Source organism: Rhinopithecus roxellana, chromosome 2 (assembly GCF_007565055.1).
Source record: "Rhinopithecus roxellana isolate Shanxi Qingling chromosome 2, ASM756505v1, whole genome shotgun sequence".
Classification (NCBI taxonomy): Eukaryota; Metazoa; Chordata; class Mammalia; order Primates; family Cercopithecidae; genus Rhinopithecus; species Rhinopithecus roxellana.
Genome location: NC_044550.1, coordinates 95,411,479 through 95,424,761, shown reverse-complemented (window position 1 = coordinate 95,424,761; position 13,283 = coordinate 95,411,479). Strand labels below are relative to the sequence as shown.

At 41.2% G+C, this 13,283-nt stretch overlaps 1 protein-coding gene across 1 annotated transcript; it reads right to left on the bottom strand.

The window, feature by feature from the left end:
- Nucleotides 1-1,685: 1,685 nt before the first annotated feature.
- Nucleotides 1,686-2,194, bottom strand: LOC104663427 (60S ribosomal protein L32). The gene has a single exon (XM_010364582.2). It carries the CDS (start codon nucleotides 2,138-2,140, stop codon nucleotides 1,733-1,735), a length of 408 nt encoding a protein of 135 aa, XP_010362884.1. The 5' UTR covers nucleotides 2,141-2,194; the 3' UTR covers nucleotides 1,686-1,732.
- Between the last annotated feature and the right edge of the window lie 11,089 nt (nucleotides 2,195-13,283).

Genomic DNA, 13,283 nt, shown 5'->3' with positions numbered 1-13,283 from the left:
TTGAAAGGAAAAAGCAAGTTAGAAAATATTACCAGCCTGGGCAACATGATGAAACCCTGTCTCTATAAAAAATACAAATATTAGCCAGGTATGGTAGCATGCATCTGTAGTCCCACCTACTCAGGAGGCTGATGTGGGAGGATCACCTGAGTCCAAGGAGATCCAGGCTGTAATGACTCATGATCACGCCACTGCACTCCATTCTGGATGACAGAGTGAGACCCTCTCTCAGCAACGACAACAACAACAAAACACTGTAGATAGTATGAGCCCATGTATGCAAAAGAAAAAAAAAGTGTCTGTGTGGTGTGTGTGCATCTCTGTAACTGGTAAGCTGAATAAATATGAAACATCTTGATTGCATAGAACAATTTGATGTTTGCCTCCATTGTGCCTTTACACATGTATTCGTTGGTGTGATCTTTTTCTATCCTAAGATGAAATATCGAACAGGCCCATGACTCTCAGATAATAAAAGTCCCCCAGCCACTTAGTCCTAAAATGCCACAACTCAGTCTTAAGTAATAGTTAAAATTCCAAATTTAACTTTGTGTTCATTTTTCTGCCCCTCCCAGTCGTTGACCTACTTCAATCTAAAATCTCTCACTGGGGAAAGTGAGGAAGGCGGTGAGATCCCTCTGCAACACTCTTTAGACTTAAGGTAGCTAACAGGGACGTGTAAATTCTAGAACCACCACTAGACCCCAAATCCATAAATTAACCACTTCAATTTTTCATTACGTTGTGTAAAAAAATGGAGCCAATAATACTTGGCCTACCTACATCTTAGATTTACTGTGAACATCAAATTACATCACAGAAGCAGAATTATTTTGCAGAGTTAAAAAGTGCTTTAGTAATGTATTCTCATATATAACGCACTAGACTAGGGATACACAAATGAAATCCATGCAGGAGGCCAGGAGGGTAGCTAAATAACTAATCAGGCTAGCTGTAAGGTGATAAATAGCAACTGATACCTGACCTTAATGTTGAGAAGCAATGCAGAGAAGTAGTGAATATGGTGAATTAGAAATGGAGAGCCCCTGCCTCAAATCTGAGCTGCTTATTCTATGTAAAAATGCAGGCCATTTTGTTACATCTTTTGATATTTCAAGGGAGGCTAGAAATTCTGTTTTCTATGTAAAATATTCTAATATTTCAATTTTTTTTTTTTAATGAAGTTTCCCTCTTTTCACCCAGGCTGGAGTGCAATGGTACAATTTCAGCTCACTGCAACATCTGCCTCCCGGGTTCAAGCGATTCTCCTGCCTCAGCCTCCCAAGTAGCTAGGATTACAGACACCCACAACCATGTCTGGCTAATTTTTGTGTTTTTAGTAGAGCTGGGGTTTCACCATGTTGGCCAGGCTGGTCTCGAACTCCTGACCTTAGGTGATCCACCTGCCTTGGCCTCCCAAAGTGCTGGGATTATAGGCATGAGCCACCTCACCCGGCCCAATTTTTCAGTGTGAACAGCCGATTTAAATATCAAACACTGTGTATACCAATAATGAACTAATAATTAATAAAGGCTTAATTAATGAGAAATAAGAAATAATTGATAGGATTAATTGTATGATCGATAATATATGACAATTAATAATTACTAAAGATTATAAGCATTGACATTGATTTTTATTTCCATGGTCTCAGTACTTTTTTTTTTTTTTTTAAGATGCCAGATGGCAGTTTTTACATTTATTTAAACAGAAAACGTGCACACCAGCTGTCTACTCATTTTCTTCACTGCGCAGCCTGGCATTGGGGTTGGTGACTCTGATGGCCAGCTGGGCGGCTCTTTCCACGATGGCTTTGCGGTTCTTGGAGGAAACATTGTGAGCAATCTCGGCACAGTAAGATTTGTTGCACATCAGCAGCACTTCCAGCTCCTTGACGTTGTGGACCAGGAACTTCCGGAATCCACTGGGCAGCATGTGCTTTGTTTTTTTGTTGCTCCCATAACCAATGTTGGGCATCAAGATCTGGCCCTTGAATCTTCTACGAACCCTGTTGTCAATGCCTCTGGGTTTCCGCCAGTTCCGCTTAATTTTGACATATCGGTCTGACTGGTGCCGGATAAACTTCTTGGTTCTTTTTTTGACGATCTTGGGCTTCACAAGGGGTCTGAGGGCGGCCATGATGCCGAGGAGGAGATGGCTGCCACCTCCGTAGGCAGCGCAGAGGAAGAGAGCAAGTCTCAGTACTTTATACAATGTCTGACATATTTGGTGCTTAATAAATGATGGTAAAATAAATGGAGGCATGCTGCTAAATTGAAAGACTGTTTCTGCAGGAGGAGATATCAAACAAGTCAACACTGCCTTTAGTGTAAGGCTTATTTTTATAAATTTCATCATAATACATTCTCCTTTTTATTTTTCCTAATGATTCGAAGTAGAATAGAAGAAAGAAGTAGACGAAAGCTAAAGGAATAGATGCAAAATTGGAGGCTAATGGGAGCAAAGAGGTGAGTTAAATAAATAAAACCATAAGATGCTTAGTTATTCCTGGTGCTTTACTTAATCTCTTGGAATGAGGTTACATCAGTCTAATTAAAGTGGATGGATTTAGCTAACCAGGCGGTAGAAAGAAGAAGATTGGCACCTAATTTAGGGTAGGTAGGTGTCTGTTTTGAGGACAGCGGGTAGTCAAAAGACTTCCTGGGGATATGATGTTTCTATTTAATTCAACAAACATCTATTGAATATTTACTATGAAATATATCAGCAAACAAAAACATCCCCAATGCTCATGGAACTTATATTTTAGTGAAGGAGAGAGATGATAGACATAAGAAATTAGAAAATTATATAGTATATTAGAAAATGTGATGGCCAATTTTATGTGCCAATTGGCCAGGCTATAGTCCTTAGTTATTTGATCAAACACCAGTGTAGGTGTTGCTGACCATCATCCTGGAAATCCAGATGGGCCAGTTTAGAACAGATCCAATCAGGTGAAAGACCTTACAAGTAGAACTGCGGTTTCCCTAAAAAACAAATAATTCTGCCTACGGACTGAAGCCTTAGCTTGTGCTTGGGAATTCAGTCTGTTTTTTCTGACAGCCTGCCCTACAGATCTTGGTTTGCCTAGCCAGCCCCCACAGTTGCATAAGCCAGTTCCTTGCAAGGATATGTATATATATATACACACACACATCCTTCTGTGTATATATATTCATATATATATTCATATATATATATCCATATATATATTCATATATATATATATCCATATATATATATATATATATATCCTTCTGGTTCTGCTTCTCTGGGGGATTCCTGACTATTACAGAAGGTGATAGAGTAAAAGGGAGAGTGAGAGTGTAGGGTAACATTAGGGAGCAGGTTGCAGATTAATAGTTTAGGTTTCATTGAGAAGTATTTGAGCAAAGACTTGGAAAAGGTGAAGTAGTTAGGCAAGTCTGTTCTTTTAGGACAAGCATTTTGAGAAGAAATAACAGCTAGAACAAAATCTCTAAGGTAGGATTTTTGAGAAAGAACAAGAAGACCAGTGTGGCTGGAGCACAATGAAGGAAGGAGACAAAAATCAGAGGTAAGGAGCAGGAGTGGAAGACTCAGAACTTGTAGGACTTGTGAACCATTGCAAGGACCTTAGATCTTACTCTGAATGAACCGAAGAACCATTGCAGCTTTGATTCTCTGCGTGGTGATATGATCTGACTTATATTTTTAAAGGATCATTTCCATTGGAAAATGACAACCATGTTTAGAGCAAACTATGGGGTGAGGATGGAGAGATGTAAGAAGAGAAGCAGAGAAATCTGATGAGGTATTACAATAACCCAGATGACCGAAGATGATGCCGCTTCATCAAAGTCTTGAAGGCAGACCTGACATTTAGGTGGTACACACCTGATTCTGATTAATGGTGCCCATGCCACACTCATTGATAAATATTTTAAATATCCCCCTTCTTGAGGGACACATAGGAGGTAGGCAGTCAGTGAATGCATTTTTGAAAACTGTAATCATATGCAGAGGTGTGGAAGCATAAGAAGGCTCAGCCTATTTAGGAGTTTCCAGGATGACCCCTGTGACTCAAGCTAATGATAAATAATAATAAACAACTACTGACATACCATGTGTCAGACACTTTTCTAAATACTTTGCATGTACCAAGTAAAAACTCACTTGTCTTTCTATCAGTTAACTGTGGCTACATAACAAATCACCCCAAAACTTAGTGACTCCTTCACCATTTATTAGCTCAAGATTCTGTGAGTTGGCAATTTGGGCTAGCACAGTCCATTTTTTTGCTCCATATAATAGCTGGAATTATTCATGTATTTGCAATCACTTGGCAAGTTAGCTGGGGCTGGCTAGTCCCGGATGTCCCCCTACCTGCATGTCTCAGTTGTCTTGGGGGATGGAGTCCATTGAGACAAGCATCTCTCAGAATCCAGCAGGCTACCCTAGGCTTTTTCAGGTGGTAGTCAAGTTCCAAAAACCAGCAAGCAAATGAGTACAAAACTCAACGTGCAAGCACGTATCAAATACCTGCTTGTGCCATCAGTCAAAGCAGGCCACATGACCAAACCCAAAATCAGTGTCAAAGGGGACTTTGCAAGAGCATGGTTTCAGGCATGATTCACTGGGTTTGCTATTATTGCAACAGTCCACCCACTGTCGTTATAAAAACCCTGTGATGTAGGTAACTGGACTAAGATCCCCATTTTCCAGATGAGGAAAATGAAGTTCATACGGTGTTAAGTAACCCACAACTTATAAGAAACAAAGACAAGATTTGGACCCAGACACTGGCTCCTGAATCTATGCTCCTAACCACAATGTTACATATGAGAAAGAGCCATGCGAGGTGAGGCCGGCTGGGTGAATAGGGGCCGATCATGATGGGCCCTGAACACTGTCAAGGTCTCATCCTCCAGATGAGTGCAGACTGCAAGGGCAGGATACAGGCAGCAGTGGGTGGAAGACCTGTGGGTTGGGATTCCTGGAGAAAAAAAAAAGAAAAGCTTTAGCAGAAAAATGGAGTCAGAGTCACGAGCTAAAAGAAGATGATCCCTGAGTCAAACTGCAGAAGGCAGGTGGAGGCATAAATAGAAGTCAGTATCTCAGAAGTCAGCCCTGAAGGAGGTCAAGAAAATGAGTAGAAACAGAGTGTTCTACACATTGCTGCTGAAAAACTAGAAGTTAATTTTGCATGTTTGGGGTGAGGTCCACTGAGAAAATGATGACTAGTTTTGTAGCAAATTATCTGGAATCATGGTCATGATCACAGAAATAAATTCAGTTTTACTCCTTTTTTTGAGGGTGCGGGTGTATGTAAAAACTGGGAATAGTGAATGTGCTGAAATAACAGTGAGCAGCTTTGAGCAGCCTCTGAGTGTATTTATAGATATCAAGCACACGAAACACGCCCACATCATACACCCTCTCCCCAGGAATCCAGGATGTATGAAGAATAATACAAGGTGTACGTTTGACAGTCTGTACCACACACAGGATGTACTGGGAGTAATAACTTTCAGATCTTTTATAGTACCTGACCAGTGTCTCATCAAAACTGTAAAATGAACTATGGGAAGGCATGCAGACAGAATTATTTTGAATGTAAGATTTTTCTTTTTTCAAACGTTGGCAGTGATGTAATCTGTCTGAATCTCTGAAGGTCAGGATGTTATCAGCGGTAATCTCTGGTGAAAGGGATCAATGATAGGATGGCAAAAGATTGGAACACTCTTCCTTTTTACTCCATACGGTTGTCTGCAATCACTTTTTAACAATAAAATGTATGCTTTTAAGATCAAGAAAATTATTTTTTTTTTTAAAAAAGCAATAGGCTCTCTAGGCAGAGCTGTCTGGCTCATTAATGTGAAATGGTCCTATGAGTGAAAACAAGAGGGACAGGTATTTAAGTCAAACATGGAGCTCCCCCTGCCCCGAGTCTAGCTCTCTGCACCCCAGAGATTTGGGAATGAAATTATTAAACTCTGAGACTGAATTCCAATCAATAATAGTTGCTAGGCAGGAAAAATAGGAGTCCTGGAGGTCTTTTGATGTAGCATCTTTAGAGGCAGTGGAAACATACATCATTTACCAGAAAAGTCATCACTTTTTCACTAGCACACACACAAAAATGGAAAGAAGTAACTGTGAAACCCAGGCTTAGAACAGATAGTACAAAAGACTAAGGGCATCTGCTTTTCCGTCACCAATTTGTGAAGTACAAAGAACACAGAAGATTGGCAGAGACTAAGAAAGGCTTGATATGAGAGGTAACTAACATAGGTACATGGTTGTCTTTGCTATGCCAAGTGTGTCTCAAAGCTTTTAATGCAGCAAACATGTACCAAGCACCTACTCTGCTGCTGAGCACTAAAGGGAATTCATAGGTAAAATAAAACACAGCTCTGCCCTTAAGGAGTTAAGAATTTGCCCAGATGCTTTGCTTTCTAGAACTTTGCAGAAATCAAAACACACCCTCTCTAGTTCTTGGAATTAGATCAGCTGATTGTTTTATTTTGTTTTGATCTCATCACTGTTCTACCATTAGTTTCTCCAGATATTTGATAGGCAGTGGACTTTATTTTAGATTTTTAGTCTCTCACATCAGATTTTCCAGGAGAAGAAAAAGATTAACAATATGTTATCTGTTGGGACATTTTCAGTGACTCACTCCTTGGGGTTTCTAAATTCACAAGTGCTCACTGACAAAAAAAAAAAAATCTTTATTTCCCAGCTGTTAATTCCTCCTTTAGGTATAAACCATCTTTTTTCTTTTAACGTAATTTCATAATGACTTCTCTTTTACCATCATCATAATAATAGCAAAAGTTTTAAATCCATCCTTTCTTACTTTGAAATGATCAGTTAGCTATCATACATCTGACTAATTTGGTTCTGTGACCCCACACCACACTAGCCAAGTTTGGGTTGCATCTGTACTACCTGACTGTCACTCAAAGTAGAAAGCAGAGAAAAGCTGACATCGTCTGGCCTTTAGTCTACCAAAGGTCCCTAGAATTTATTTATTTACTGGAATCATAACATGGAGGTGATAGAATGCTCTAAGGAGAAACCCTAAAAAACGTACCTTCTGGTTTCATAGGAACAGGGAGAAATAAAACAAGTCGAATCCATGAAGGTCATTTATTGAAAAAGAAAAAATGATGAGGACAGGGTACATTTCATTTTTCTTCCTATTCTTTTCTCTCCAGCAAGAGGACACACTATGTAGAAGGCCCTCCCTGCCTACATACTCATCAGTGAGCCTCTTTCTTTGAGTTCAAGCAGCCTGCAACAGGAACAGGATAGTAAGCCATGAAAAACAAGACAAAACTGTTTAGCTTTTAAATTCAGACAGGGCTAAGGAATCTGTCCATTACATGGTCTTGAAATTTATTTATTTATTTTTGGGACAACGTCTCACTCTGTCACCCAGGCTGGAATGCAGTGGTGCCATCATAGCTTACTGCAGTCTCTCCTGGATTCAAGCGACCCTTCTTCCTCAGTCTCCTGAGTAGTTAGGACTACAGGCACATGCCACCACACCTGGCTAATTTTTTATTATTTATAGAGACAAGGTCTCACTATGTTGCACAGGCTAGTCTCAAACTCCTGGGCTCAAAAGATCCTCCCGCTTTGGCCTCCCAAAGTGTTGTGATTACAGACTTGAGCTACTGTGCCAGGTCCATTCATTTATTCGTATCAACAAAAGTTTATGGTTGTCATGTACATGGTGTATACAGTCTGAAGACTATGAAAGTTAAGACATTACATACAAGTGACCAAAACATAAGTAGAAATTGTTACATAAACACTACTAAAATCTGCAGAAATTCAGAGGTGAAAGAGATCAGGAGTTAGGAAAAACAGGGAAGTGAGTAACAGAGGGTGGCTTTTGTTTTTTGGGTTTTTTTTTTACTTTAAGTTCTAGGGTACATGTGCACAACATGCAGGTTTGTTACATATGTATACATGTGCCACATTGGTGTGCTGCACCCATTAACTCATCATTTACATTAGGCAGATCTCCTAATGCTATTCCTCCCCGCTCCCTCTACCTCACGACAGGCCCTGGTGTGTGATGTTCCCCTTCCTGTGTGTTCTCATTGTTCAATTCCCACCTATGAGTGAGAACATGCGGTGTTTGGTTTTCTGTCCTTGTGATAGTTTGCTCAGAATGATGGTTTACAGCTGCATCCATGTCCCTGCAAAGGACATGAACTCATGCCTTTTTATGGCTGCATAGCATTCCATGGTGTATATGTGCCACATTTTCTTAATCCAGTCTATCATTGATGGACATTTTGGTTGGTTCCAAGTCTTTGCTATTGTGAATAGTGCCACAATAAACATACGTGTGCATGTGTCTTTATAGCAGCATGATTCATAATCCTCTGGGTATATACCCAGTAATGGGATGGCTGGGTCAAATGGTATTTCTAGTTCTAGATCCTTGAGGAATCGCCACACTGGCTTCCACAATGGTTGAACTAGTTTACAGTCCCACCAACAGTGTAAAAGTGTTCCTATTTCTCCACATCCTCTCCAGCATCTGTTGTTTCCTGACTTTTTAATGATTGCCATTCTAACTGGTGTGAGATGGTATCTCATTGTGGTTTTGATTCGCATTACTCTGATGGCCAGTGATGATGAGCATTTTTTCATGTGTCTGTCGGCTGCATAAATGTCTTCTTTTGAGAAGTGTCTATTCATATCCTTTGCCCACTTTTTGATGGGGTTGTTTGTTTTTTTCTTGTAAATTTGTTTGAGTTCTTTGTAGGTTCTGGATATTAGCCCTTTGTCAGATTGAGTAGATTGCAAAAATTTTCTCCCATTCTGTAAGTTGCCTGTTCATTCTGATGATAGTTTCTTTTGCTGTGCAGAAGCTCTTTAGTTTAATTAGATCCAATTTGTCAATTTTGGCTTTTGTTGCCATTGCTTTTGATGTTTTAGACATGAAGTCCTTGCCCATGCCTATGTCCTGAATGGTATTGCCTAGGTTTTCTTCTAGGGTTTTTATGGTTTTAGGTTTAACATTTAAGTCTTTAATCCATCTTGAGTTAATTTTTGTATAAGGTGTGAGGAAGGGATCCAGTTTCAGCTTTCTTCATATGGCTAGCCAGTTTTCCCAGCACCATTTATTAAATAGGGAATCCTTTCCCTATTTCTTGTTATTGTCAAGTTTGTCAAAGATCAAATGGTTGTAAATGTGTGGTATTATTTCTGAGGGCTGTGTTCTGTTCCATTGGTCTATATCTCTGTTTTGGTACCAGTACCATGCAGTTTTGGTTACTGTAGCCTTGTAGTATAGTTTGAAGTCAGGTAGCATGATGCCTCCAGCTTTGTTCTTTTTTCTTAGGATTGTCTTGGCAATGTGGGCTCTTTTTTGGTTCTATATGAACTTTAAAGTAGTTTTTTTTCTAATTCTGTGAAGAAAGTCATTAGTAGCTTGATGGGGATGGCACTGAATCTATAAATTACCTTGGGCAGTATGGCCATTTTCACAATATTGATTCTTCCTATCCATGAGCATGGAATGTTCTTCCAGTTGTTTGTGTCCTCTTTTATTTCCTTGAGCAGTGGTTCTCCTTGAAGAAGCCCTTCACATCCCTTGTAAGTTGGATTCCTAGGTATTTTATTCTCTTTGTAGCAATTGTGAATGGGAGCTCACTCATGATTTGGCTCTCTGTTTGTCTGTTATTGGTGTATAAGAATGCTTGTGATTTTCACACATTGATTTTGTATCCTGGGACTTTGCTGAAGTTGCTTATCAGCTTAAGGAGATTTGGGGCTGAGATAGATAATAGGGTTTTCTAAATATACAATCATGTCATCTGCAAATAGGGACAATTTGACTTCCTCTTTTCCTAATTGAATACTCTTTATTTCTTTCTCCTGCCTGATTGAAGAGAGGGTGGCTTTTGAACTGGCCTTTGAAGTATGGGTAGGATTTCCATTGCAGAGATGACAGATAAAAATAATGACTTACTTCTGCCATGCAGTAAGCTTGTAACTCTATCTCCCTGAAATTCAGTTTTCCTCTATAAAATGAAAATTTGAAGCTCTCCTGCCCCCACCCCCCCCCCAAGTCATCTCTGTTCTAGCATGCAATATAGACTTCAGTTGAACTCATCTATGTCCTAGCATGTGACACAGACTTCAGTTGAACTTTGGCTGACATTTGCCTGGATCTTGACCAAAATCTTTTCCACCTATCTTGCCATTATAACATTTCTTTTTGTCTTAATTTCTTCCCATTTATCTTGTTTAAGTTAATAATAAAATGGTCACCACTTATATCTTCGTCAGCCATTGCCATGATTATGCTGCATTTAACTCCTGCCGCCACCCCCCCCCCCCCCCCCGCCGCCATGGTTTAGTGGCTTTGACATTACTTCGAACACTCACAGGTTTCTAGGGTATCCAACTGGTAAGGTTTGGCTCCGTCCCCACCCAAATCTCATCTTGAAGTTCCGTGTGTTGTGGGAGGGACCTGGTGGGAGGTAATTGAATCATGGGGGCAGGTCTTTCCCATGCTGTTCTCGTGATAGTGGATTAGTCTCACAAGAGCTGATAGTTGTAAAAAGAGGAGTTTCCCTGCAAGAGCTCTATTTTCTTGTGTGCCGCCATGTGAGATGTGCCTTTCACCTTCTGCCGTGATTATGAGGCCTCCTCAGCCATGTGGAACTGTAAATCCATTAAATATCTTTCTTTTGTAAATTGCCCAGTCTCGGGTATGTCTTTATCAGCAGTGTGAAAATGAACTAATACAGTAAATTGGTACCAGTAGAGTGGGGTGCTGCTGAAAAGATACCCGAAAATGTGGAAGCAACTTTGGAACTGAGTAACAGGCAGAGGTTGGAACAGTTCAGAGGGCTCAGAAGAAGACAGAAAAATGTGGGAAAGTTTGGAACTTCCTAGAGAGCTGTTAAATGGCTTTGACAAGAATGCTGATAGTAATATGAACAGTAAGGTCCAGGCTTAGGAGGTCTCAGATGGAGATGAGGAACTTGCTGGGAACTGGAGCAAAGGTGACTCTTGTTATGGTTTAGCAAAGAGACTGGAGGCATTTTTCCCTGACCAAGAGATCTGTAGAACTTTGAACTTGAGAGAGATGATTTAGGGTATCTGGCAGAAGAAATTTCTAAGCAGCAAACCATTCAAGACATGACTTGGGTGCTGTTAAAGGCATTCAGTTTTATAAGGGAAGCAGAGCATAAAAGTTCAGAAAATTTGCAGCCTGACAATGCAATAGAAAAGAAAAACCCGTTTTCTGAGAAGAAATTCAAGCTGGCTGCAGAAATTTACAAAAATAACCAGGAACCGAATGTTAATCACCAAGGCAATAGGGAAAATGTCTCTAGGGCATCTCAGAGGTCTTCACAGCAGCACTTCCCATCACAGGTCTGGAGGTTTAGGAGGAAAAAGTTTCATGGGCCAGGCTCAGGGTCCCCGTGCTGTGTGCAGCCTAGGGACTTGGTGCCCTGCATCCCAGCCACTCCAGCCATAGCTGAAAGGGGCCAATATAGGGCTCAGACCATGGCGTCAGAGGGTGCCAGTGTCAAGCCTTGTCAGCTTCCATGTGGTGTTGAGCCTGCCGGTGCACAGAAGTCAAGAATTGAGGTTTGGGGCCGGGCGCGGTAGCTCAAGCCTGTAATCCCAGCACTTTGGGAGGCCGAGATGGGCGGATCACGAGGTCAGGAGATCGAGACCATCCTGGCTAACACGGTGAAACCCCGTCTCTACTAAAAAATACAAAAAAACTAGCCGGGCGAGGTGGCGGGCGCCTGTAGTCCCAGCTACTGGGGAGGCTGAGGCAGGAGAATGGCGTGAACCCGGGAGGCGGAGCTTGCAGTGAGCTGAGATCTGGCCACTGCACTCCAGCCTGGGCAACAGAGCGAGACTCCGTCTCAAAAAAAAAAAAAAAAAAAAAAAAAAGAATTGAGGTTTGGGACCTCTGCCTAGATTTCAGAGGCTATATGGAAACTCCTGGATGCCCAGGCAGAAGTTTGCTGCAGGGGCAGGGCCCTTATGGAGAGCCTCTGCTAAGATAGTGCAGAAGGAAAATGTGGGGTTGAATCCCCCTTACAGAGTCTGTACTGGGCAACTGCCTAGTGGAGCTGTGAGAAGATGGCCATCATCCTCCAGATCTCAGATTAGTAGATACACCAACAGCTTGTACCATGCACCTGGAAAAGCTACAGACGCTCAATGACAACCTGTGAAACCAGCCAGGAGGGGGGATATACCCTTCAAATCCATATGGGCAGAGCTGCCCAAGGCCATGGGAGCCTACCTCTTGCATATGAGACATGGAGTCAAAGGAAATCATTTTGGAGCTTTAATACTTGACTTCTCCACTGGATTTCTGACTTGTGTGGGACCTGTAACCTCTTTGTTTTGGCCAATTTCTCCCATTGAGAGTGGCTGTATTTACCCAATACCTGCATTCCCATTGTATCTAGGAAGTAACTAACTTGCTTTTGATTTTACAGGCTCATAGGTGGAAGGGATTTACCTTGTCTCAGATGAGACTTTGGACTGTGGACTTTTGAGTTAATGCTGACATGAGTTATGACTTTGGGGACTGTTGGGAAGGCATGATTGACTTTGAAATGTGAAGACATGAGATTCAGGAGGAACCAGGGGTGGAATGATATGGTTTGCCTGTGTCTTCACCCAAATCTCATCTTGAATTCCCATGTGTTGTGGGAGGGACCTGGGAGGAGATAATTGAGTCATGGGAGCAGGTCTTTCTCATGCTGTTCTCATGATAGTGAATAAGTCTCACAAGATCTGATGGTTGTAAAAAGGGGAGTTTCCCTGCACAGCTCTCTTCTCTTGCCAACCACCTTGTGAGACGTGCCTTTCACCTTCCTCCATGATTGTGTGAGGCCTCCCCAGCCATGTGGAACTGTAAGTCCATTAAACACCTTTCTTTTGTAAATTGCCCAGTCTCGGGTATGTCTTTTTCAGCAATGTGAAAACAAACTAATACACTGACCCAGTCTGGACTTTGCTGGGTGGCCTGCTTCACCCTCCAACCTTAGTATGCTGATGTTTGTTCTTGCTGTCACTTTCAACTGATGATTTGGATCCTTACCTTTTCTACACCATCTCCCAACATGTTGCTTATGAGGAAAAAGATGCAGATACATATGCATTAGACAAATCAACAGAAAATCCACAAAATTTTCAGAATCCTGTTTAATGTTAAAATAAGTGTCCTAGAAATAGCTAAAATCAAACCATAAGGAACCGACGTCTGGAATGTTTTCCACAAGGTTTA